Consider the following 25,284-nt stretch of genomic DNA (forward strand, 5'->3'; position numbering starts at 1 on the left):
CCTTCACAGTTACATACATTTGGACAAACCTGTATTTTTCTTTAATGCATTCAATTCATTAACAGCCATCTTCATTTACGTTGACTTCAATGAACTACGAAACCCCAAAAGCTGGGTTACATTCGGTCACTCATCAGCCTCCTCAAGAACGGTATCCTGAAATGTGGTTTACATGGTTTGAACAAAAAAAACCTCTCCCTAAAAAAGAGGCATTTTCACAAGTATCAAGACCTGATAGGTGCTCATATACATCTTGGAAGCAAAGCATACACGAGGACGACCAAATTTCTAATAAAATTGGAGAACAAATATGTAACTGAATAAAATTCAAGATTAATTCATATACCCTTCATTGAATTTCAGAAGGCAATATCAAAAGCATCCATATAAATACATATATATTTTTATCCATGCTTAAAAAGTCTACTGCTTCAAAAGTAACTAGGATGTTTTAGGAAATGAAAGTTGCCTTCTACAAAGATGAAATCTGACGTACGTACCCCAAGGGCAAGGCCCCTGTGGAACCAAATACAAAGACCCACCTTCAGAAAGTGATTAGGTAAAACTGAAAATGCCTGTAAAAGGTTGGTGAAACAATCAGGGGGAAAGTGTATCGCAAGAGAAAAGAATAATCATGAAGCAAATTGACATTCTTGTTTTAGAATGGCATGCACTAATTTAGTGCCATAGCTTACTACAAAATCCATTTCGAGGCCTCTTGCTAGATATGATATCTGAAAATGAGTCAACTAACTGCCCTGCCAAGCTATTTGGATCATCGATCAGTGTTTGAATGAATGTGTTGACCACCCTGCGTTCTTGCTCTGTTGACCTCAAGCTAAACCATGTTAGTAATTTCAGTCTGAATTCCTGGTTGATATGACCCTCGCATTCTAGTGATCTGATTACCTTAACACAGTACTCGAAATTCTCATCCAAGGAACCTGAATCATTGGTGATTCGGAATGGCGAGCCATTTATAAGAGTACTATCACAGTCATGTGTCTCTTCATTTGAGTTTGCTGCTCTTTTCCTGCACAACTCGGTATGAGAATCCACAGCAGGCACTTCCCCTGTCGCCCCATTAGTCCAGGTCTGGGAATCTCCACTACCATGTGATCTTGCTAGCCTGTTCTTCTCTATTTCAAGCGAAGCAGCATCGTCATCCGCCTCCACAGCCAGCTCTAAAGTGCAACCATTATCTTCATCCCTCGAGGATTCAAATGGAGGAGTTAGTTCTTCATTTAGATCAGGTACTGAGACAACATTTAAGTCAAGTCCACGTGAAACAGATGGCATATGATCCTCTTCTCGAGTTTCAGGCTTAATATTTTTTATTGCTCCACAGCATTTTTCTATATCAGCACTGCAAAATCCTTCAAAGCAGCCTTGCTCTTGAGCTAAAGCAAGACGCAGGATTTTCCCAAGGTCTCGAACTTTAAATCCAGAAGAACCAACTGCTGTGAGCTCCTTCGAACTTCCTTCAGTAAGGTGATTCACATTCTTCTGACACATCACAGCTGCTGAAGTAGGATTCTTGTGAATTATCTCTACACTCTTGGTGAAACATTTAGCCTCAGAATGGCCCAAATCACCCGCTTCAGTGTAAGAAACAATTCGAAACGTGTACTCAGTACAGGGCTGCAAATTAGATATCAAAATCCTTCTCTGAGTTCTTGGAAAGACGGAACTAGGTTCTTTTGTATGTGTCTCATCTCTACTCTTGAAATACCAGAGCTTATAGCCCTTAATATCATCAGATGATGCAGTAGACAGTTCAATTAGAATAATTACAACAGATGACGATGTCACTTCTTCAAATAGAAACCTGCAAGCAGCAGGACGTGAATCTGCCCAAAAAAGGGGAAAAAGAGTTTCTCATTTTACTAACTTTAAATAACCAATAAGAAATAAAAGAAGTCATTGTTATCCTAACCTTGGCACTTTGGGTTAGTATTAGACATGGTCACCAGCCATTCATTTGCTTTTTCAATTGCAAGTGAGCATAGTTTCTGTATGTCACCGGCAACAGAAAGCCGGCTCACAATTCCCCGAGCCATTTTAGCAGAAACTCCATTTACAGGGCCCACTTCTGTTTCTAGTTTGGCCTTTGCATCTTTCACAAACTCATGCAGTTCTGTAAAGCGAGAAGTCTTATCTAGGAGCCTGTAACTCAAGTATATCCTATAACAAAGTACATCCAGGCGGCGAGCTTCCCTAGCTATCATTAGCTGCTTCTTCCAAGATCTGCCATGAGCAAGTAAATGACATCAATTCTATCAGCCCAAAGCTAAAAAACCTAAACCAGATGTAGAGAGATAACAGTTTAAAATTTTCTCTGAAACCTGATTCGTCACATTGCAATCATTTTCCAGATATAGAGAAATAACAGCTTTGGCAGATAAAAACAGCAGTTTTTAAGGTTTGGGAGAGAACAAAACAGCAAGCAGAATGAGGCATGAACTGCAAGTCAATTACTTACCCGAGTATACCTGAAACTTTACCACAAGAAGCACAACAATAGCTACCATCTAGTTGCATCAATTGTCCAAGATCAACAACCCCCACCTTCTCACGTTGAAGAGCACATTCAATATGGCATGACAACCCACAATAATCTCCCTCACCAGATTCAGAGGAACATACCAACCAAAGACTTGGGTCCTTGTTGTCATCAAATAAGTGACAGATACAACAGGAGCATCTCTTACAAAATGTGTCATCTATGGAAAGAATAGCTCTGCAAGCAGAATTTTTACATATCCATGAGCTAGAAAATCCATGGTCTGAAGACTGCTCAGTAGCTGGGAGCACCCTTATTGGGTTCTCCCCCTTTCTGTTTTGCTTCCTAGCAGAAGACTGACTGTTGGCAGTGGATGAAACCTTTCTCAAGTCAGGCTTTTTGATGATCTTGTTACCCAACTTTACAACTTCAGACATTTTGCTCTTTGAAGAAGCTGAACTTTTCTTCTCTTTATGAAAACAGGTTCGAAGAAGCTCCTTTCTTGGACCAGATTTCAGGAATTCTTGCAGGAGTTCTGGACTTCTCGAAGCATCATCTGAATGGCCATGTTTCTCTGGAGTACTTTGCACACTGGAAGAAAGACTTTGTATGCCAGAAACTGCACAGAGAAAAGATAAATGAGAAATTCTTCGGTGGGGTACAAGATACTTGGTAAGAACTAAAACCAAATATTTAAAATGAGGAAAAAAAGATATTACATCCTGAAAATTCCAAAGACAGTATTCAGGACAAAAAGTCAACTAATATTGGGGAAAAATCCTGTCATGAATCTGTGTTCTGTGCCAACAGGCATGAAACATAACAATTTCTTCCTGCAAACCCCATTCATGAGCCCTTTTTCTCAATACCAAGTTGTCCGAGATGTATGGCGATCATTTTGGCTATACATACTACTTGAATCTATCTCAACCCCTCAATATGTGTATCTCTCAAAACTCAGCCCTTTAGAGAACTTCTGAACTATTGGAAAAAGTTGCGATAGAAGTTGGTATCCAAACTCATTATCTAAATTCACTATTTATAGCTGCCAATAGGTTCATAAAAGGCAAAAATCTTGATTGAAAGGAAATTAAACTGCAAGATTTTAATAGGGATGCATGCAAAAATATTGAGGAAAAAAAATAATAAAAGAATACCATATCTAAACAATGTTGTGCAATATTGATAATTAGGCTACTACAATGGCTAGAAAAGAAAGGAACAATAATAAAAAAGGAATCAACCCACATTAGGCTGCTGAACATTCATGTGTTACTACAATTTTCATTAAGGATTAGCATCCAAGATCAGTTGATGATTTGCAATGCATCCAACTTCCACCCAAAAATTAAGGGAGAAAGGAAGATGTAGGAAAAAGAAAATCCTGTCTGGTCCATCTTCTCAAAATATTTATTGAACAAATTTTCCTAATCAAACTAAAATTATCTGCAAGCATCTGGAACATGTCAAATCTTGAAGATCATATCATGTTGCAATGCAACAAAAGAAAGAAAGAAAAAATACAGAAACAACTTTAAATAGGAATATTTGATAGCATCCAAGTGAGCTAGATGTTCCTTTTATTTAGTAATATTTAGAATAATGTATGAAATAATAAAAATCATGAAAGGAGAAAGTGTGCCTTATCAAGGATAGAATCCAACAAAAAAAGAAATCACATCTCTTAAAGTTGAAAAAAAAAATGGCAGCAACTTGCACCGGTCTGTTACAACAAAAAGAGTTGCTATAAAAGCTAATTCTATCATATACAAAATTTTCAATCCAAATGAAAATGATCAGGCACCAGCAGATACCTGATATCCTTCTATATAATGGAAGGAATGAGAAAAGGAAAACAAGTTATAAAACTTTAACACTGAAAGAGCATCCAGGGAAGAGGCTGCAGCAGAGGCTCGCGGCGCAGCACGGTTAAGTTATTCAAAATAGTTAGGGTTTCAAAGAATCCCTTATGTCTTTATACTCCACAAAGAAAAGATATCTATTTGGACTGGGTTTTTATTGGACTGGATCAGGTCATGTAAAGATCCATATGCAAAAAGTCAATGCTTCAAACTACTGTTCGAGTCGAATTAGTAACCTGATAGATGACGAATATACCCAATTAACAGTTTGAGAACATTCAACCAAAAATAGAATAATAGAGAAAGATTTAAGCAGATTACTAGTAAAAACAAGTGACATTAAGTTCCTGGTAAAAATGCATACCTTCAAACTTTAAATTAAATAAAAAAGAAAGGTGAGTAAGTTATTTTCATGGAATTACCAGGAAGAAAATCCTCCAACTCAACGTGGCAAGAACCTAAATGTAGCCAAATCTATACCCACCCTTCTTACTCCAGCAATCACCAATGTGTCTGTGGTTGGTTTGATTCATCCACCGATGTCATTACTGTATCTTGTTTAAAGGGCAATTTAAAATTCTGGTTTGGCATTAAAATTAGTCAGGATATTTTTCCCTCAAAAGCATGGAACTTACTGGGAATGTAGAAGCATTTGTCAACACAAAGGTTCAAGATTAATTTAGTCAACATGGAAGGAACAGGCACATTTATCATACAATATACCATAAACCTAATGCAGAGAAAAATGTGAAGAAAAAGAGGGTTCAACGGCATAATTAAATGATGGAACGTGGTAGTTCATGCTATAAGTGATCGTTTAAGTAATTAATTTTACTGAAAGAGTAGAGTGTATTAATCATAGCCATAATTCAACCTGCAACATATAGCCATGGCAGAATATGTTAAATGATCTAGTAATAGAAATGAAAAAGGAGAAGGAATTCAGGGAGAACGGTGGAAACTGCATATATATATTAATGATGATTCTAAATTATTTCCCTCGCAAATAAAACATTTCATCAGCCTTGATTCATTGAAGTCCTGTAAGCACCTTATATAGCCTTCTACTAATCATCCAAGTTATAGAAAGTATCCTTTTTTTTTTCAATGTCCCGATTAAGTTCACGGTACTTCAAACAACAATACCATTACAACATGAAGCTAGAGTGACATAACTATGTCATTATTCGTGGACAAGCATTCACTTCTAAGATCAAGGATTCAATAAGAAACAGCTACAGCAATAAAAGCAGATAGATATTAAGGATGAACAAAAAGCAAATATGAAGATCATACCTTTAGCAAGGTATTTATCTTCTAAATCCATAATTTAAATGCCGAAACCCGCAAAGCTTAGCTCTTCCCCCTGTCAAAATTTAGAATTGTTGAACTCAGCATACCATAAAATACTTATCATCAATGCTAGACTAATTCCCTAAACCCTTCCACAATAATGAAACCAAATAAGGTAAAAAAATAAACAAAACAAAAGCAATAAAAGCTTTCCTACTGTCTGCATGTGGAAGAAATTTTCGTTTTTTATTTAAATCTTATCTCTCTTTTTCCAGTTTCTGCAATGCAGCTTACTATCAACCCAAAAGTAAAACAAGAATAGAAAAAGAAAATACATCACTAAATAGCAAATCGACAATTAAAAACTTCGCACCAATAACAAAAATTACAATTTTTAACCATTAAAACAGCATCCGTGCTAAAAAAAGAAACCCTTTCCAGCTTTCCAGACCCAACAAAAAGATTTAAACATTTTCACCACATTTGCAAGCTCCATTCAACATAAGAAAGAAAAAAAATATATTGCTTTATATCACGCAATATTTAGTAGAAATAAAAAAGAGAAAAAGTAAATAATAATAAATTCCAAGCAGAAAATGTTATTAAAAAACAAAATGACACCAATGCCTGTGAATTTGACATGAATAAGCTAAAGAAGAAAAAACACACAAATAAAAACGGAATAATAATTCAAAAATAAGAAAAATCAAATGTAGGATATAGAAAAGAGCGTAAATTTCAAGCTGTTAATGTACGAGAAAAAAAAGGACCGTAGTTTGACAGAACCAAAAGGAAGTCAAGAAGAGAAGAGCCAAAATGAAACAAGGACGGATCTGAACATATTTTAATTTAAAAAATCCAAAAAAAAAAAGAAAAAGAAAACGATTAAAAGAGAAAAACAAATTTAAGAGAAAAATAAATACCTTCGTATAATGGGGAGGAACCTAGGGTTTTAACGAAGCCAAACAAAAAAAAAACCCACCAAAAAAATAGAAGAGGAAAAAAAAATAAAGCTCTTTTTTTTTCTTTGAATCCAAACAGAGAGAAAGAGAGAGTATCTTCTTCGTTGTGAGTTGGATTTTGAAGAGAGATAAGAGAAAGCTTGTACGAGTTGCTAACGCTTTGGAGGTAAAAAAGTTCAGCGGAATTCACGCGCGAATGAAAGCGCGTTTTATTCGTTTGGTATTTAATAGTGTTGGGTTATGGTTGTGCAGAAAAAGTACGCTAAAACACTGTTGCTTTTTTTGATTGATGCGTGGTTTAACAGTTACCAGCTTGGCGCGTGATTGGTTGCATTTATCAGTAGGGTTTGTTGGCAAAAAAATTAATGATCGAATCAAAATCTTTGGACGTTTAGAACCGTTGGATCAAATGATGGCTAACCAATTTTGTTATTAAACTGTTGACTAAATGTTAATTGATTTTTAATTACTGAACCATTAAATACTATGCGGTAGGGCTCAGAGAAAAGAATCCTGGAAACGTAAAATCTCGAAATCGTAGTGTTAGATTCTTCTGTTTGGATTATCAGATCATAAATATTACAGTTTTATTATAATTATTAATAATTTATTCAACTTGAAATTTATTTTTATTAAATTTTGTATAGCACTTAATTAATTTATAGATAAAAAATTTAAAATAAATTATAAAAAGAAGTATCATTGTGGGATATCATGAATTTAATGTAACTTCCTATGATTTAGAACGCAAATAAAAGCCCTACACGTCGCAATGGAATCTTCAAAGTAATGCAGCGGAAAAAAAATCAGTCAACAAAAAATTGCCACGTCAAAATAGGAGATGAATTTGATAATTGTATATGAATGGTACTCTATTTACAACATTATGCTCCTTTGCAGTAATAATGGAAAGGTTAAGTGTACTCGGTAATTTAACATTGGATTTATTTTTTTAAACTAATCTTTAAATTTATTAATTATTTTTATATTAGAGTATGAAATTTTTTGTTTGAGTTAGTCTTTGATATTATATTTAAAACTTTAAAATTCATATTTAATGTGAAAATAATCGTCAAGCTTATAGACTAACTTGGGTAAAAAAAATTCATACCCAAATTTGAGAGTAATTGTCTAATTTATTCAATAACCATTATTAAATTTAAAAATTAACTAAGGCCAAAAAATTTAGATTTCAATATAAAAATCCAGGTCTTCAAACAATAATTTAACCCTTGCAGTAAATTAGACTAATATCACCTCAATTACAGCATATTCTGAAAGTATTTTTTTTTTAACTTTTCTAGCTGCGCGGATTATTTGGAATGTAAAGTGGTTGGGAATCGAGAAGTTTCAAAGTAAGACCGAGTCCAAGGATCTGTTTATTTCATGGTGTTGAAAAACATTGACACTTTTTTGTTGGTCTTAAGAGAAAACTCTAGTTAGCTAGCCTCCACAACAAGTATTTATATGTTGGTGCATTACTAAAAAAACCCAATTGATTTAAATTTTAAGAGAAGATTGGGGGGGGGGGATTTGTGGTCATATTTCCGATGAAAGATTCGGTGATGGCTAAAGTAATAACAATCTAATCATAACATGCCTGTTTGTCTTGCTATATTACAGTGTGTGTTGTTTGTGTGCAAGACCTTCAATGTTCAAAAAGCCAATATAGCTTAGCCCCCCAACTGCGCAGCAATTTCAGCTAAGCTGCATGTATTTTGCTGTATCTTGGTAGACATAAAGTTCTTAGATTTATAGACACCCAAATTCGCAGTCTAAATGGCTTTGCCGAAGGGGGAAAAGGAAAAGAAGACAAGAAGCAGTAAACCGCTGACCCAAGTCTGCAAAAGAAGCAGTAAATCAATAACTACAGAGAATTGCACATGTATATATATGCATGCCCTACTTGTGATTTGTCAGTTTTACTTTAGTTGAACAATGAATAACATACATAAACAACAGTTTGTAGCTCAGCATTCAATGTAGTTATATTAAGAGTCTTGATTACAGCGTTTAATTCTAATTGTCATATTTGAAGAAAAACTTTGTAGTAAAAAAAGAGATGATTATAGCAAGTAGATGAAAAATGTGTTTTTATAAGAAATGTTTGTAATATACGTTTGAAAACGAGTATTTCCATCATGAAAAGCATCGACTATTTTATGAAAAGAGGAATAGATAAAGTAAGTATGAACGGAGGTGATTCAAAAATAAACAGTTTGATTATTATTTACTCCAACTCAAGCTATAAAATAAGTTAAAAGAAATATTTCAGAAAAATAATATTCAATTTGATTTCTACTTCTACGGACCGACCTGGTCAAAACCCAGCCAATCCCATTTTTCATAAAAAAAAAGATTTAAAATAAAACTATTGGAATGAATCAACAATTACAAGCAAATGTTCTTTTTTCATTTCTACGATAAATATCAAAATTATATTTTTAATTAATTTCGAAATTTCCAATTTTTATTTTTAATTAATAATCAACTCTGGAACGATCTATCTCAAATACCTCAATCGATTGTATTTAATTTTAAGAAATTCAAGCCTCGAATTTTATGTTTGAATGGTGGGTAAATTATTTGTTAAAATTAGGAGTTGAGATTTTTCCATTTATGCTTCAGTTTAAACAAATAAATAAATAGGGTAAATATTTATTAAAACCGGTTTCCCCGAACAATGATTTCCAGATTCTAACCCTCTTTTCTCACATGCCAACCATAAATAACATTCATTCCTTCCCAGCTATTCAACCACCCTTCCCCTTCCATTCCAATCTATTTTTATATCCATCAATTATTACCATCCCTTTTTTGTCCTGGCAACTTCTTGTTAAGACATGCAAGTTCAACATTAATGAAATTGTTGATTTTGTTGCGGAAGCGACGATAATATTAATAACAATATTATCAGAAATATTTAGATAATTATTATGCCAACAATTATACTAAGAAAATTCCCAGTTAAATTGGAGGGGTCACAAATGATCCCGCTTAAAACCAAACAACTAGACAGAACTTACTTAGATATTTATAGCAATAATAACTAAATAAATATAACCAACATAAAGCTATTAAATATAAGCAAACAAATAAGAAATAAAATACCAGAGTTTTAACGAGGTTCGGCCAATTTAGCTTACGTCCTCGGACACTACCAAATTAATATTTCCTCTAGAAATATTACAATAGAGAAGATCAACACCAAGTTACAATTAGCTATTTGGATTTTTGGGATGATGAAACCTAAGGGGAAAGGGTTCTATATATAACAAACCAAAACCCCCTCCCTTTCTATCTTTACCTAATGTGGGATATTGCCAATATTCAACAAATCTCCACCTTGACGATATTCCACATCTTCGAACATCTTCTCATAACACAAACTTCAATAGTGTCTTCAAATTTGCAACAAATCGCCTTCTTCCCTTTTGGTAGTTGTGCCAGCTTCCACGTCTTGTTTTTCTCTAGAGATTGCATTTCCTCTTCCATTGCACCTAACCATCTATTATTCTCTAAACTTTGAATGGCTTCGGTGTAAGTGGATGGAATATTATCAACAACTGGAAGTGCATAAGCTACCATGTCAGTGAAACGAGCAGGTTTCTGAATTTCTCGTCTCTGCCTTCTGACTGCAATTGGCTCTGATTGCTGTTGAGGTTCTTGGGTAGAAACCTCTTCCTTATCTGACTCTGCATCTGCCAATGAAGAATCACTAGTGGTACCTTTTGCTGGAATTACCACTCTCTGCACAAACTCCACCTGCTGCGGAGTACACTTTACCTGCTGCGAAGTACTACTCACTCCTTCTGGATTTACCTTATTCAACATGGCAGATTCATCAAAGGTAACATCCCTACTGATTATCGTCTTCTTTGCCTCTAGACACCGCAAACGATATCCCTTAACACCAGCATTGAAGCCCATGAATAGAGCCTTCTTTGCTCTTGGATCTAACTTTGATTCTTTCACATGATAATATGCAATAGAACCAAAAATACGCAAGGTGTCATAATCAGTAGCAGGTTTTCCATACCATTTCTCCAAAGGAGTCTTGCCATTTATAGCTGATGGCAAATGATTGATGAGATGTTGAGCGTACGTCACAGCCTCAGCCCAAAACTTTCTATCTAATCCAGCATTAGATAACATACATCGAACTTTCTCCACAAGCGTTCGATTCATACGCTCTACCACCCCATTCTGTTGCGGTGTTCCACCTACGGTGAAGTGCCTTACTATGCCACAATCTTGGCATATCTTCAGGAATGGATCGCTTTTATATTCTCCACCGTTGTCTGATCGGAGAACCTTAATCTTCCTTCCTGTTTGATTTTCAACTTTAGTTTTCCACTTAAGGAAAACTTCAAGCACCTCATCTTTGTTCTTCATAGGAAACACCCACTCTCTTCTGGAAAAATCATCAATAAAGGTGACAAAATAACGTCGTCCTCCAAGTGATGGAGTCTTGGACGGTCCCCATACATCAGAATGCATATAATCCAGAATACCTTTAGTATTGTGAATCTCAGTGCCAAATTTCACCCTTCGTTGTTTTCCCAGAACACAATGCTCGCAAAATTCAAGTTTGCAAGTCTTTGTACCTTTCAATAATCCTTGCTTGGCTAGAGTTTGCAAGAATTTTTCACCAGCATGGCCCAAACGCATATGCCACAGCTGTGTTGCCTCAGCGTCCTTCTTGGTACTCGAAATTGCTGCTGCTGTTGTCCCGACCACTGTACTACCTTGGTAGTAATACAGATTGTTCTTTCTTATGCCTTTCAACATCACCAATGCTCCTGAAGTTGCTTTAAGAACTCCATCTCGTATTGTCACAACTAGGCCTTTAGATTCTAACGACCCCAAAGAGATGAGATTCTTCTTTAACTTTGGGACATATCGTACATCCCGCAAAATTCTAGTAGATCCATCATGACTCCTCAGTTTAATTGAACCTATCCCGACTATTTTACATGTGTTATCATTACCCATGTAAACAACCCCTCCATCTAGTTTTTGAAATTCAAAGAACCATTCCCAAATGGGACACATATGATAGGAACAACCAAAATCCATGATCCACTCATCTGCATGTGATGTTGAAGATGTCATACTAAGAGAAAAGTCTGACTCTGCTTCACTATTGCATTCTGCAACATTTGCATCTTGCGGAGTCTTCCCCTTTTTTCTTCAATTTTGGACAATCTTTCTTCCAATGTCCTTTTTCTTTGCAAAAAGAACATTCATCTTTGGCAACAACTCGACCTTTGGACTTTCTTCTCTTCCCCTTAGACTGACTTTCCTGACGATCTCTTGATACCAATGCTTCCACTGCTGCTTCACTTGAACCTTTCAACTTATCCTTTCGGCGTAGTTCATAGCTATACAATGCAGCAGTTACTTCATTGAAAGTTACTTCCGACTTTCCATGAAGTAAAGTAGTTTCAAGGTACTCAAACTCCTCTGGAAGCGATCCCAACAACATTAACGCCAAGTCTTCGTCTTCAAAAGTCACATCCAAATTCAACAAATCAGCCACCAGCTGATTAAAATTGGTAATGTGCTCGTTCATCGTGGTACCAGGAACATAACTGAAACGAAACAGTCTTTTCTTCATATGCAACTTATTTTGACTGTTCTTCTTCAGGAATTTCTCCTCCAATGCTTTCCACAATTTACTTGCAGAAGTCTCTTTACTGAATATATACTTCTGCTCTCTGGAAAAACATGATCGAATTGTACCACATACCAATCGGTTGATGGTCTTCCATTCTTTATCATCAACCCCTTCTGGTTTTTCTTCCTCAATAGCAATATCTAGACCTTGTTGAAAGAGGGCATCTAGAAGCTCACTTTGCCACATGCCGAAATGACCTGTTCCATCAAAAATTTCCACTGCAAATCTCGTATTTGCAGTTCCAACCCTCGACAAAATGTACGAAGTGGAAGTTGTTGATATGGATGGTTTTTCTTCTGTCATTTTTGTCATAGCTTCTATTTAATAGCCACCAAATGCAGAATACCTACAAGCTTTCGGAAATGTTTCTGATGTGTAAGATCAGACTAAGCTGCAAACACAGAGCATACTACAAAACCTTGGCTCGGATACCAATTGTTGCGGAAGCGACGATAATATTAATAACAATATTATCAGAAATATTTAGATAATTATTATGCCAACAATTATACGAAGAAAATTCCCAGTTAAATTGGAGGGGTCACAAATAGTCCCGCTTAAAACCCAACAACTAGACAGAACTCACTTAGATATTTATAGCAATAATAACTAAATAAATATAACCAACATAAAACTATTAAATATAAGCAAACAAATAAGAAATAAAATACCAGAGTTTTAACGAGGTTCGGCCAATTTAGCTTACGTCCTCGGACACTACCAAATTAATATTTCCTCTAGAAATATTACAATAGAAAAGATCAACACCAAGTTACAATTAGCTACTTGAATTTTTGGGATGATGAAACCTAAGGGGAAAGGGTTCTATATATAACAAACCAAAACCCCCTCCCTTTCTATCTTTACCTAATGTGGGATATTGCCAATATTCAACAGATTTTGCTGCCAAAACCCAGCCAGCTACATCACATTTCATAACGTAATTTAATTTTAACAGATCTATGCATATTGACACCATGCACAGGGTAGCTGTTGCAAAGAAAAATGAACAGCTGGAGAAAGGGAGAATTTTTGCAGACCTAGTTTTAACTTTAAGAAACATCCACACGACACCGTAAATGATGGGATCAGCACTACTGCATAAATCCGTGGTAACAAAAACATGCACGGGAAGATAACGTTAATTGTTCTATCGATTTAGTCTTAGATCCAACAAACATCTAAAGATCACAAAGGACTTGTTTAGTCTTAGACGAGACAAACATTCTTACGATTACAGAGCACATACGTAATAACTTAATTGTTGCAGCAAACTGAGAAGCCCTGTGAAAGCAAGAAACAGAAAACTAGTATGTTATAAAAACTTGAAAAGTAACTAAAACCAGTAATTTTGCACTTCATGCCAAATTCCAAGATAAATATATATATGCCAAACCGTCAGCCCGAATAAAACAAAATCCATTCGATGATATCTTTAGCACATTGATGCAAAACACTATGAAGCATGGTTTCTTAACATGGATTGAAATTTTATTGTGTCCAGTGTGCATGTCATGGTAATATCTTATAGGATAAAGCTTATGTTAGAGATGAAACCATATAGTTTTATCCTCCTTGCTCTGAAACATCTAACTTTTTGATATTAGCATCTTTGAAGACAAAGCTTAATCAAGTGATGCGCAAACAAAGTCGGCCAACGAGATATGCCAACCACATCACAATCAAAATTTGAACCTGCCCAGATACTATATAAGAAATATCTCCTTTTACAATCATATATAACTTAATTTATGTTAGTGCGCTGATAGTCCTGTATTGAATACAATCCAGAGAAGTACACAATAACTTCCACGTCAATCTCAAACTAAACCTCTTCTTCAAAGTCTCAAAATAGATCCAAATGTCAAGTTTAAGATTAAAATATTAGTAATGATACTGGAAATTCAATAGAATTTCACTTTCATTTTATAATCAAAGTACTCCTTCGGGGACGTTTTATAAGTAACAACAATCCTAAACTTCGGATAATCTTATTGAACAAGATATATATTCGTATTTGCATTTATAAGCCTAAATAAGTTTAATCTAAATGCATCAGCTAGGTCTACAATCTATGTTAATCTACTCTTCAATTTTCTTAAAGGTACCTGTGTCCAACACCCGTATAGGATGCATATCAAGAGATGGGTATGGAGATATTAACCTCAAAATACATGAAAAACATGCAATCAAATCAACATACCCGTATCCGAGTTACATAGGCTATACAAGAATGCAGGCAATGTACATCACAGTTTTCAGATTACTAAGTTATGCATATTAAGAAAATCGGGAAAATAATTTCCTAATGAGAAAGTGCCGTTGCAATAAGAGACAAAGAACAACATAATCCCAGACAGAAAAGAAAAATTAAAATAATCATCACAGCAAACAACTCTTGATGTCTAATCATTACTATATTTTAGCAATTGACAACATCTTAGATTAAAGAAAGCTTCATCAAACTACATACTACATACCATATATTTTAAACATATTCAACATGAAGCAAGAAAATCTCAAATTAGACAACGAAACCAATGATCCAAGGTTAAAGCTAATCCATTTAAATTGGCAGAGAACTTATAACCCATTGTAAAAACTTCTATGTTAAAAACAGTCACATATCGTTTTCAAAGAAATTATTAAAAAAAAAAGAAAAGAAGAAGATAGCACTGAGAAAGAAGCACCAATTAGCATGTAAAACTTTATTTAGAAGCTTTTCCAACAAACAAATTAAAAGAAAGGAAACATGGAAAATTTTCAAAGCTCAAATATCAAACCTTTATTTTTCACTTTGGTTTTAGCTTTTTAAGAAGACGAATGACGGCCTTCACAGAGAGGGCTTTCATCGAAGTTCTTAGCAGGATATTTAGCCGTAACCATCCCAACTTCAAAGACCAAATTATCCCCACTGGATCGAATCCCGGTTATGGACCACCATTTGAACAAAGCCCGGACCCTGATCCCATCGAGTTCCGCTATCTTTCCGTTTTCAATCTTCCCCGTTACCCGCTTCGAGTAAGTAGCCAGGTAGTTGTCAGGCGGGAGCGTGACCTTGCACGTGCCACCGAGATCAACGGCGAAGTTACCGGATGTTTGGTTAAGAGTGTACTTCGTCACCGAGGCCGGAAGAAGACCGATCGGAAAACCATAGTTTATAAGCTCGGTGTGTGCCTGGGTGAGCGGGGGTTTGGGATTGGGGTTCTTAGGGTTTGGGGTTTGAGAGGAAAAGGGTAAAAGACCAAAGAGAAGAACAAGCGAGAAGAGAAAGAGATAATTCTCCATTATGTTCTGCAGATATTTTCCTCTGAACTATTTTGATGGAATTAAGGCTTCGCCCCTTGTTTTGTTTTCCTTCGCGGCTTTGCCCTCTTTTTTTTAATATTTTAATTTGATATTTATTGTATTAAAATGATGTTTAAGGAGGTATTAGTTTGTGGTTCAGAGGAAGAAGGCGATGGGGAAGAAGACAGCAGATAGGAGTTGGGTGTCGTGTTTACGAGGTAAAGCGAAACGGTGCCGTACTTCTCAATTACTGGATCTTCAGTCTAGCCCATATTATCTTCTCTAATTTCATGTTTCTTGAGGCCAATAACTCGCTAATGTTCTGTTTAAATCTTTAATTAATAATTTATAGGATAAACTACACCTAATATCATTGATCTTACTAATAGTTTACGTTTTGGTCACTCGACTTCAAAAAGTTACAAAATGGTTATTAAACTATTCAAAAATTTTCATTTAAGTAACTAGACAATTAAAATTGTTGCACCAATCAAAAGTTCTCCTTCCACTTCTATTCTACAATTCGGTTTTTTTCGTAAAACACCATTGAATGTCACGAATCTGTGAACTAAAATCTAAACAACTTTATTCACTGATATTTGACATTGACTGTCAAATCGAATTGGATATAAACTATATTGTTCTACTCATCAACGAGTACAGGTCCATTGTACCAATTATCGAATTGTCACTTAAAGTTTCTTAGTCAAACTTTTTTTTAACTTAATAAATCAATGACTTGAATAAAAATATTTTAATAGCTCGGTGACTTAAATGAAAACTTTCAAATAGTTCAACTAACATTTTGTAACTTTTGAAGCTAAATGATCAAAACATAAAATTATTAATAGTTTAGTGATCTTAGGTGGAACTTACCCATCTTTAGTTAATAGTTTTTATTGGCCAAAAAATATGTAAATATACTACTACTACTTATTGGATGTGTCGAACCATACATACCCCTCTTAATTAGCATAGAACTTATGTCGGATAATGTAGGGGTGTCCACAGGGACTGACGTCCGGCCACCACCACCACCACTCAGCAGAAGCTGCAATTAAAGACCTCTAAATTGATTATTGTACGACGGTCAGGTCAGTCCTTGGCCTCTCCGTGGGTTTTCCACATACCCAAGCTCTATAATCTTGAGCTTGATTTTTTTTTCTTTTCGGTTTGGTGCAGAGGGCACTGGATTTCTCTTTCCCACAGAAACCTCCTTTTGGAAGTACAAAGTACAAACAGAAATTTCCTGCTTTGACGCTTACATTATTATCATGTTTATCTTTGTAAGTACATGCATTACTATCATTACCTATTTAAATATTAATTTGGTTGATTGGTATCATGCTTAAAATCTTTTAATTTAAGGTTGGGAAAAGTTTATTATCAATACCTAAAAAGTTAAAATGAGTTAAATTTTGATATAAGTTTGGATCCATTAATAAATTCTTTAAAAAATTATATCAGTGGGGGTTTACTACTTCTATACCCCATCCCCTCCCCATCCCCATCCCCCATCTTCAACATCAATTCATTAACCAGAACATCTGAGATGAGAAAGTATTGCTTTATCACCTATCATGTTCAGGCTTTTGTTTTTTGTTTTTTTGTTTTTTAATTTCCAATGAGTATGTTGAAATGCTGTCGTTTTCAAAATTTTGCATGCAGGAGTAATATAAGTTTGGGATCAAATTAGAAATGGGTCCAACTCAGGTTTTGTACTATTAATCCAACCCTAACATCACATGTCATGTCTTGCTATGACTAGGACAAACCCACATTTCAAAACAGTGCTGTTAGGTGTCAATCAGCACTCACACTGGACCATGCAATATACCCACTTTTATTTGTTTATATCCATGCCATTTTCCAACACAGAAACGAAAAGCCAAAGTAACACAAAATACAACCATGAAAATTATAGTAACAATTACAGACATTGTTTTGCTGCTAGCAAAAAAAATGCAATTGCAAAACATAACCAGCATGAACTTACACAATGTTGATTGAATATAGGATGCAAATACTCTCAAATTTTAAACTTTTCTTTTCTACATTAAAAGGACTATATTTCCATATCCATAAGGAATAATGGCATAGGGTTCTTCCTTTTGCTCTGCTCTACACAGGCCAACAAGAGCTTTGACATGTCTATCAAATATACGGTACTATATGTTATAAAAGCTTACAATAGTACAGAAATAGATTCTTCTTCTTCATTGTTCATCCATATCAAGAAGGAGATGTCCAAAGCTCTGCATTTTTAACCTTTGAAACACTCTCAAGCACTTCAAAAGGGATTATATCACCAATAACAACTACCCTTTTGTTTTCCAGGTCTACTTTGTATGAGGTCACTCCTGTTTTTTCATGGTACAGCTAGGAATTACATTACAGTAATGATAATGTATAATAACAAAACAAAACCAAAAGGAACCTAATTAGCTCTCTCCCAGCTAAACATACTTTAAAATGATGGAAAAAAGATAAAAAAGGGTCGATAAATAAAATGGAGATATCAGAAGAGATTGCTTACCATCCATCTTTGAAATGTGTTTTTCAACTTTTCTTGCACATCCATGGCAATGCATGGATACCCTTAGTACCACCATCTACAAGGTCAAATCAATCAAAGTAGCTTGTTAGCTATTCAAGCTTTTCATTCACTATATGTTCTTCTTTCAGAAAATAAAGCAAACATTTAGAGATATAAATATATATATATGCACATTACCTTAGGCTTAAGCTGAAAGGCCAAGGTCTGATTGCCAGCCACAACATCTTTCAATCTCAACAACTGGGTTTTTTCAGATGTTACCAATGGGGTTTTTTCAAACTCATCATCATCCAATGTGTTCATACAGAAACAAGAACAAGAGCCTGAAGACAAATATAAACAATCCAACATCTTGCTAAAACTAAGTTTCCCCATTGCTCCCAGATGTTCTAACACAACAAAGACACTCACTTAGGGAACTTAAACATGGTTATACATAAGCAAACTGTCTATCTTATAGGAACAAAATCAATCAAAAGAAACTATGTTCACAATCCCCAACACTATATAATATACATGTAAGAGAGACAGAGAAGGAAGCTAAAGGTCAAATTTTTCTTGGGAAAAACAAAAGCTAGACAGAACCTAATGAAGCTATTGAAGAAGAAAAGAACCTTCAAGTACCAATTTTTTTGTTGAGTTATAGCACTAGTCAAAAAGGTTCTCAAAAAGGGTACTCTTTATCTTTAATCACCACAAGCAGCATTTTCATGTGGTGGTGAGCTACTAATAAAGACAACAATAAACATACACCTTAAAAAAATTTACATACACTACACCATAAAGATTGAGTGGGATGAAAAGAAAAGGGAATGTTCATGTGAGATTTGCAGTTGGTTTTTGAAAGTGAGAGTTGGTTTCACTCTTTCATTTGAACTATTGCTTTTTTATCGTGAAAGAAACTTTAAAAACACACTGAAAGAAGATACAGTTTCACATGATATAAAAACAGGATAGAGAAAAGCTATATAAAAAATGGGTCATAGTCACCAGCTCAAGAAAATTGCTAAGATCAATCTAAACCAGGCATGGCATGTGGATGGTAGCTAAGAAGTATATATACAGGAAGAAAATTTTATAACCAAAAGATTGGATAATATAAGCAACTTTAGTAGTGTACATAAGTACATTTGCTAGATGATCATGACACATTACCTTCAGCATTATTTGAAGAATATGCTAGATATCTAATCAAGTTTTTCTATTCATTACTTCATATTACTTCACTACCTTTCTTATACATGTAGAGAGAGAGATTAAGGGTGAGATTGATTAGATTAAACCATGAAACAAGTTTAATTAATTCCATCAAAGTACTGTTCATGTTGAAGATATAATATGAGATGGGATAGATGTAATAATTCAAAAGCAGTGAATGAGTTTGAAGTTGTTGGCAAGCTTGTCTTGATCTTCATTCTTTCAATATTAATATAGAGAAGATGGGGACAAGTGGCATTGAATTATTGCTGCCCCCCTGAGCTCAGAAGAGAATAGAATTATTGGATGATTGAATATTTCAATATATATTTTAAATTTTCTACAAGATTAATGGGAGGCTTCTCTAACAGGTTGGTCCATGTGATGATGACTCCTTTTAGTGGGAGGAAAGGGACGAATTATTTAAAAATATTATGAAATTAAAAAATATTTGAGTGGTGAAGTCATACTCATGTTTGTTAGTCTCACATGACCTTTGGCATGCAATAAACCAAAGCTGGATTTACCAAATTTTCATGTGGAGGCATTCAACAAATGAGGGTGGCAACCAGCAAATTGGAGTAATCCATTTCCTTGGCTAATAGCCGAAGCTAAAGGGCAAGAATCGCCTCTTGGTTCTTTTATGCCAAACATTCCTATTTAATGTTATATTTCCTTCATGCTCCAACAACAACATTCCTATTTTATGACTTTTGGTTCATATAATCGAAGTTTATGACTATCAAGGACAAAATTTAAAAAATTATTTTAAGAGTAGAGATGAATCATAAATTTTTTAGGGTTAAAGTGTAAATTTACCATTATATTAACTTGTATTTTTTGAAAATTTTGAAGGGACTACAAAATAATTTTATCATTTTTATGGAACTAAAGCCACTACTTACCTCCTTCTACGCCCCTAGTGATTAACGCTGTTAACAATGTCGTCTTTAAATTTTGAACTAACATTATCTTTTTAAAAATACAAAATATTTTACCATAAGACAGTTTCTATCGGCTAAACTTATACAAAGCATTAACTTGTTTCAATGTCATCATAGATATTAGCAATATTACCTAATAATAATAAAAAGGTGAGGCATTATAGTTTGTATGTGGGATGAAGGGGACATAAACATAATATAAGGTTTAAGAAGAAGCATGGGCGCATGGCTCACAACAGTTCACTGCCTTCAAAACCGAAAAGAATAATAACATTGAATATGTAGAAATAAGGCTAATATATATATAAAGGTTTACCTAATTCCATGTGATTAAATAGTTCCGTTGCCCATTCTCTACATCTGTCCATATTATGGACGGTCATGCATGTTTAAAAACAATTAAATTAATAATAATTTAGTAATATTTGATTGAGACACCTATAATAGGAAACATTATCCAACTTGACGGTTGATAAGTTTTCAAGATTCGAAGGCGTGCATCAAAAACTTACTTCCATTTTTGTTATGTATTAAAAGGCAATAGGACCACCGACAGTAAGCAGCAGAAGTTAATTCTATATATATATATAGAATTATCACATGGTTGACATTCATTATTAAGTATTACCCACTTGATAGATTCGTTGCCACCCATTCATTGGTTATACATGTATGCTTAATATGATTGATGCCTGTTATATACATTTTGTTATGTTTTACAATGTTCGTATAGCACGTACCACACAGTATCTAATGTCATACTACGGTCCTTATTTGCTCAACAATACACACCTATATTTATAGAGAAAACTATCTCATCATGTTACTTGTTTTTTCCTATAAACTTTTTACAAAAAGTAAGTTGAAGAATCTGCTAAAAGCCAGGAGATAATTTCTATTACTTTTTTTATAAAAAAAAAAACAGGCTGAAAAACAAGGGCTACATGACTACACTACAAGCCCATTATACAAAAAGATGGGTGGCACCAAAATAAGAGGTCCAGAAATGTATTTCTGAATTATTATTATTATAAATTGTATTATGATAACAATATATAGGTAGAAGTATGACGAAATTTTGTTACCAAAATTTGGATTGTATTTTGTTTTTTTATTTATTCAAAAAATATGTAAGTTAGTTTTTATACATCAAATCAAAGAATAAATTAGTCATTTTAATAAAAATTCAATATTTGTATTACTAAACGATAGCATATTACTGTTTGGTTGCTTGAATTAGTCTCTCTATGTCAAAAGTTCCATCCATTTCACTTTTTATTAAAGATTCCATCCATTTATTCTGTTAAAACTCACTCATTTTATTTGAATTACCTCCATGTTAGCATAAGGTACAAATAATACACCAAGTGTCACTATCTTATTGCTCTATCAACCACGTCGGCACTTAACAATAAAATGGATAGGATTTTTAACAAAATAATCAGTTTGCCCTCTATCTAATGTACAATAATTAAATTGCTCATTTTTTACTAAATAGAGCAAAATGCAATATTGCTCCCAGTTCAAGAGCCTCTATGATAATTTATCTATATAATATCTAAAGTGATATATTAGTTTTAATTTAAATTATTTATATTTTTACTAGTATTAATTTGATTCTAGTTTGTACGTTTAAAAAAACTTTGACAGTTGAATTGTACGGGGGAATTTGTTTTGTTGTTGCATAGTAAAATGGAAGGAAAACTCAAAAGGAATGAAGATTGTAAGATAAACTGCAACTTGCCAACTTGTTTGACAGATAATATACTCTCCATACACTAGAATGTTATTGTTAGCTGTGCCTCGACATTACGATCTCTTCATAGTTTACTTTTTAACTTAATCATTAGAGTAGGATCTCACTGTCAAAGAAAGCTGCTGAGTGAAAACTTTGGAAATGGAGGCTTAATTAATATACACCGTCAACCTGCATTTGTTGAACCGTCAGCGTAACCAATTCTCTCAACACTGGGCATTGGACAAAGGCCATCTTATTTCCTTATGCGATTTCATCGTCGTCGTTGCTTGTTTACCTCCTCCGGTTCGCTCTCCTGCTCTGTTTTCACTTCTCCGGAGTTTTGTCCTTTTCAGAACCAAAGCCAAAAATCTTCTAGATTCATTCCTCCAAAATGTTGTTGAATCTGTCCATTTTCCTTTCCAACCGTAGTAAAGAATGAAAATCAAGTGAAAAGTTTAGGGGTTTTCATAAATTAAAAGATAGTATGGTATATCGGGGAGCCGCTAAGATCGGCTTCAACAAAGGATTACGTACAATCTGGGCATACAAAAACAACAATACAATCATTAATATCAAAATTACAACTATTACTAATATTGCTGTCCATTTTTGCTAACGCTTTAATACTTCTTGGAATATAGGACAAATCCGAATGGAAGCTACTCAATATAGTCTTGCGGTCAAGCAGCAGATTTTTCACAGTAAAAATTCTTCATGAAATAAACAACAGAAGGAGCATCAAGTTCAACAAAAAGCCGGGAAATATTAAGCTATTTTTCAAGGGATAAACCACCTTTAAAACCCAAAGTTTTTTGTCGTGTGACCAATAGGAACCAACAATCCAAATCCATTATCAGAATGAATTCAAGAAACTTTTTGGGGCTTATAATGATTTATAATTTCATTATTTTTAAAAAGATTAAAATGATTTTTCCCATTTTTTAAGGTCAAATTTACTATATATTAATTTATAAATTTATTATTAATGAGGGATTAAAAGTGAATTTTCCATTAGGGAGTCAAGTCCTTTAATTGTTCCCTTAAAATTATCCCTATCAATTATGATATCCAATAATGATTTTGATATCAGCTTCAAGAGAAACCGCTGGAGGGAAAACATGCTCTAAGTCAAAGGGATTATCAAAGACAGTAGAGTTAGGGGCAAGCGAACATTTCCAAGGAAGAAAGCAAAGATGGTGAAAACCAAGTATACGATAATCAGTAAAACTGAGCTTGGGAATGAGATTAATCTTGAGCCATTCGTTGAAGGGAAGATAAACATTAGGAATTGATAATATTCTCCACAGGTCCTTTATTTTAAGTTTTGTCTGTTGCAAATACAATGTATACTAATACAACTATACACAACAATATAATTACATATATAAATATAAATTCAAGTAATTACAAAATAAAATTCTACCAATATAAAATATAATTTGCTACAGATTAAGTCTTAGCTCGATTGTTATGGGTATTGTTGTCAATGCAAGAAGACTAAGGGTCTGTTTGATTGGCAGTAAAATATTTTCCGTAAAATGATTTCTGGAAAATGTTTTACATTTCTGTAAAATGACTTACTGGAAAATGTTTTCTGGTGTTTGATTGAATCTGTGTAAAATATTTTCTGCTGTTTGACAGATTTCCCGAAAATATTTTCCGGAAAAGTTATTTTTTAATATATTAATATAAGGGAAATTATAAAAGTTAAATATTATTTCTTAAAATATATTACTTATAAAAGTAATAAGGGAAATTATAAACTCTAATGGATCCCAATAAGCCCAATTTACTTGAGGTTGAAGATATGATTTTGGATTCAAGACATGGGATATGTGATGCCAAAAGATGATGTTGGATATAAGACATGATATTCTAGGGTGTGTATACAATGATTCGTTCTTGATTTTTTGGAACAAAAGAGAGCAATTGCTTTGACTCTTAACCAATTGCTTTGACTCTCATTCCCACTTCTATTTTCCTCTTCTATTATCAGAGAACAAAAGAGAGCAATTATCAGACTGCCCTCTTCTATTTTCACCTTCTTCATCTCCTAACCAATTGCTTTGACTCTCATTCCCACTGCTTTCCAATATCTTCTCCTTATTCCCTCCGACTGCAACAGTAAAACTTCCTTCCGATTCACTCAAATTAGCCACACATTCAGCATCCTCTGTTGCTTCCCACTCTAAAATTTGATTGCTTTTATCTGAAGAATCGATAATACCTTGATTTTGGTCAATTACTTCCGCATTATTTTCAATCGCTGCTTTGGGTCAATTTGAAAAGCAAGCTCATCAGATTCTCGTTCACTTTCAATCTCTGCTTTGGGTCATTCCGAATCAATTCCACAGTCTCTGTCTTGGAAACACTACGCTCGATGTCATTCACTTGCTCCCTTCTGGATCTTGATTGCCGAGTCGAATCTGCCCCGCTCCGAACTGACGAAGTGGACGAGGATGGATACCATCTTGGGCTTAAGAGACTGAGGCTGCGACGCCTCGGGCATTACCAGAACCGGGATCCCTCTAAAGCTTCTCCCATAGCGGGGGCGAAACGACGCATCGAATGGATTTTGGGCAAAAGCAAAATGGAATCCAAACAAAGCTTCAAGGAGAGCTTTTTCCATCAGATTGACTGCCGAGGGCTACACTTTTCGAGAATCAGCAACTTCTCTCCGAAGGCCACTGCCATGGCTTGGAGGCGATTGTAGGCTTCGAAACGGGAAAGGGAAGGAGAAGGGGAAAGGGAAGGAGAATGGGAAAGGGGAAAAGAATGGGTCATTTTCCGGAAAATGTCTTACCGAATTCAAAACGGTAAGACATTTTCCTCAAACAATAACTCCTTTTCCCGTGTTTTGTAAAATATTTTACAATAGGAAATCATTTTCCTCCAATCAAACACCGAAAAATGGGGAAAACCAATTCCGGAAATGGTTTTCCCCCTATCAAACAGACCCTAAGTTTAAGAACAATGAAACGTATTATACTCTCATTTATAAGTTCGGAGGAACTATTTATAACTTTAGACATTGTGTAAAAAAAATCTAAATTACAATAAAAAATGAATTGAAATATATCCGAATTTAGTTGAAATTTGCAACAAACCAATTTTGATTTTTAAGCATCAAATCTGATAAAGTGAAAGTTCTACCTTTGTAACTTATCAGTTTTACAAATAGTTAAAAATAATCTTTGAATTTTAATTAACTTAATTTTTAAAAATTAAAAAACATGAGTATTCTTTTATTTAATTTGTTC

At 34.4% G+C, this 25,284-nt stretch overlaps 3 protein-coding genes across 5 annotated transcripts; all 3 read right to left on the reverse strand.

The window, feature by feature from the left end:
- Window positions 1-326: 326 nt before the first annotated feature.
- Window positions 327-6,813, reverse strand: LOC107907232 (VIN3-like protein 1). Of its 2 annotated transcripts, none has more exons than XM_016834512.2 (5): window positions 6,582-6,813; window positions 5,662-5,731; window positions 2,483-3,122; window positions 1,937-2,247; window positions 327-1,850 (listed from the first exon to the last, which is right to left on the reverse strand). In XM_016834512.2, exons 2-5 carry the CDS (start codon window positions 5,690-5,692, stop codon window positions 679-681), a joined length of 2,154 nt encoding a protein of 717 aa, XP_016690001.2. In that variant the 5' UTR covers window positions 5,693-5,731; window positions 6,582-6,813; the 3' UTR covers window positions 327-678. The 2 variants fall into 2 exon arrangements, with proteins under 2 accessions (XP_016690001.2, XP_040949013.1); XM_041093079.1 differs by lacking the exon at window positions 6,582-6,813 and adding an exon at window positions 4,788-4,944 and having other exon boundaries at window positions 5,662-5,726.
- A 1,289-nt stretch (window positions 6,814-8,102) lies between these two features.
- On the reverse strand, window positions 8,103-15,964 carry LOC107907231 (uncharacterized). Of its 2 annotated transcripts, none has more exons than XM_016834510.2 (2): window positions 15,084-15,964; window positions 8,103-8,461 (listed from the first exon to the last, which is right to left on the reverse strand). In XM_016834510.2, exon 1 carries the CDS (start codon window positions 15,586-15,588, stop codon window positions 15,112-15,114), a length of 477 nt encoding a protein of 158 aa, XP_016689999.1. In that variant the 5' UTR covers window positions 15,589-15,964; the 3' UTR covers window positions 8,103-8,461; window positions 15,084-15,111. The 2 variants fall into 2 exon arrangements, with proteins under 2 accessions (XP_016689999.1, XP_016689998.1); XM_016834509.2 differs by lacking the exon at window positions 8,103-8,461 and adding an exon at window positions 13,437-13,584.
- A 1,518-nt stretch (window positions 15,965-17,482) lies between these two features.
- Window positions 17,483-19,345, reverse strand: LOC107907230 (protein SODIUM POTASSIUM ROOT DEFECTIVE 2). The gene is made up of 3 exons (XM_016834508.2): window positions 18,323-19,345; window positions 18,125-18,200; window positions 17,483-17,948 (listed from the first exon to the last, which is right to left on the reverse strand). The coding sequence occupies exons 1-3, from the start codon at window positions 18,518-18,520 to the stop codon at window positions 17,821-17,823; spliced, it is 402 nt and encodes a 133-aa protein (XP_016689997.1). The 5' UTR covers window positions 18,521-19,345; the 3' UTR covers window positions 17,483-17,820.
- Window positions 19,346-25,284: the final 5,939 nt, after the last annotated feature.

The sequence above is a fragment of the Gossypium hirsutum genome, chromosome D05 (assembly GCF_007990345.1).
Source record: "Gossypium hirsutum isolate 1008001.06 chromosome D05, Gossypium_hirsutum_v2.1, whole genome shotgun sequence".
Classification (NCBI taxonomy): domain Eukaryota; kingdom Viridiplantae; phylum Streptophyta; class Magnoliopsida; order Malvales; family Malvaceae; genus Gossypium; species Gossypium hirsutum.

Bases quoted from the DNA above. Each gene is read 5' to 3' on its own strand.
- LOC107907231 (XM_016834510.2), bottom strand. From the start codon at position 15,588: ATGGAGAATTATCTCTTTCTCTTCTCGCTTGTTCTTCTCTTTGGTCTT.
- LOC107907230 (XM_016834508.2), bottom strand. From the start codon at position 18,520: ATGGGGAAACTTAGTTTTAGCAAGATGTTGGATTGTTTATATTTGTCT. The intron at 18,201-18,322 runs GTAATGTGCATA...TTGACCTTGTAG, and splicing joins CCTTTCAGCTTAAGCCTAAG to ATGGTGGTACTAAGGGTATC. The intron at 17,949-18,124 runs GTAAGCAATCTC...ATGAAAAAACAG, and splicing joins ACACATTTCAAAGATGGATG to GAGTGACCTCATACAAAGTA.
- LOC107907232 (XM_016834512.2), bottom strand. From the start codon at position 5,692: ATGGATTTAGAAGATAAATACCTTGCTAAAG. The intron at 3,123-5,661 runs GTATGATCTTCA...TTCTCTGTGCAG, and splicing joins AGATAAATACCTTGCTAAAG to TTTCTGGCATACAAAGTCTT. The intron at 2,248-2,482 runs GTAAGTAATTGA...TGCTCATGGCAG, and splicing joins AAAGTTTCAGGTATACTCGG to ATCTTGGAAGAAGCAGCTAA.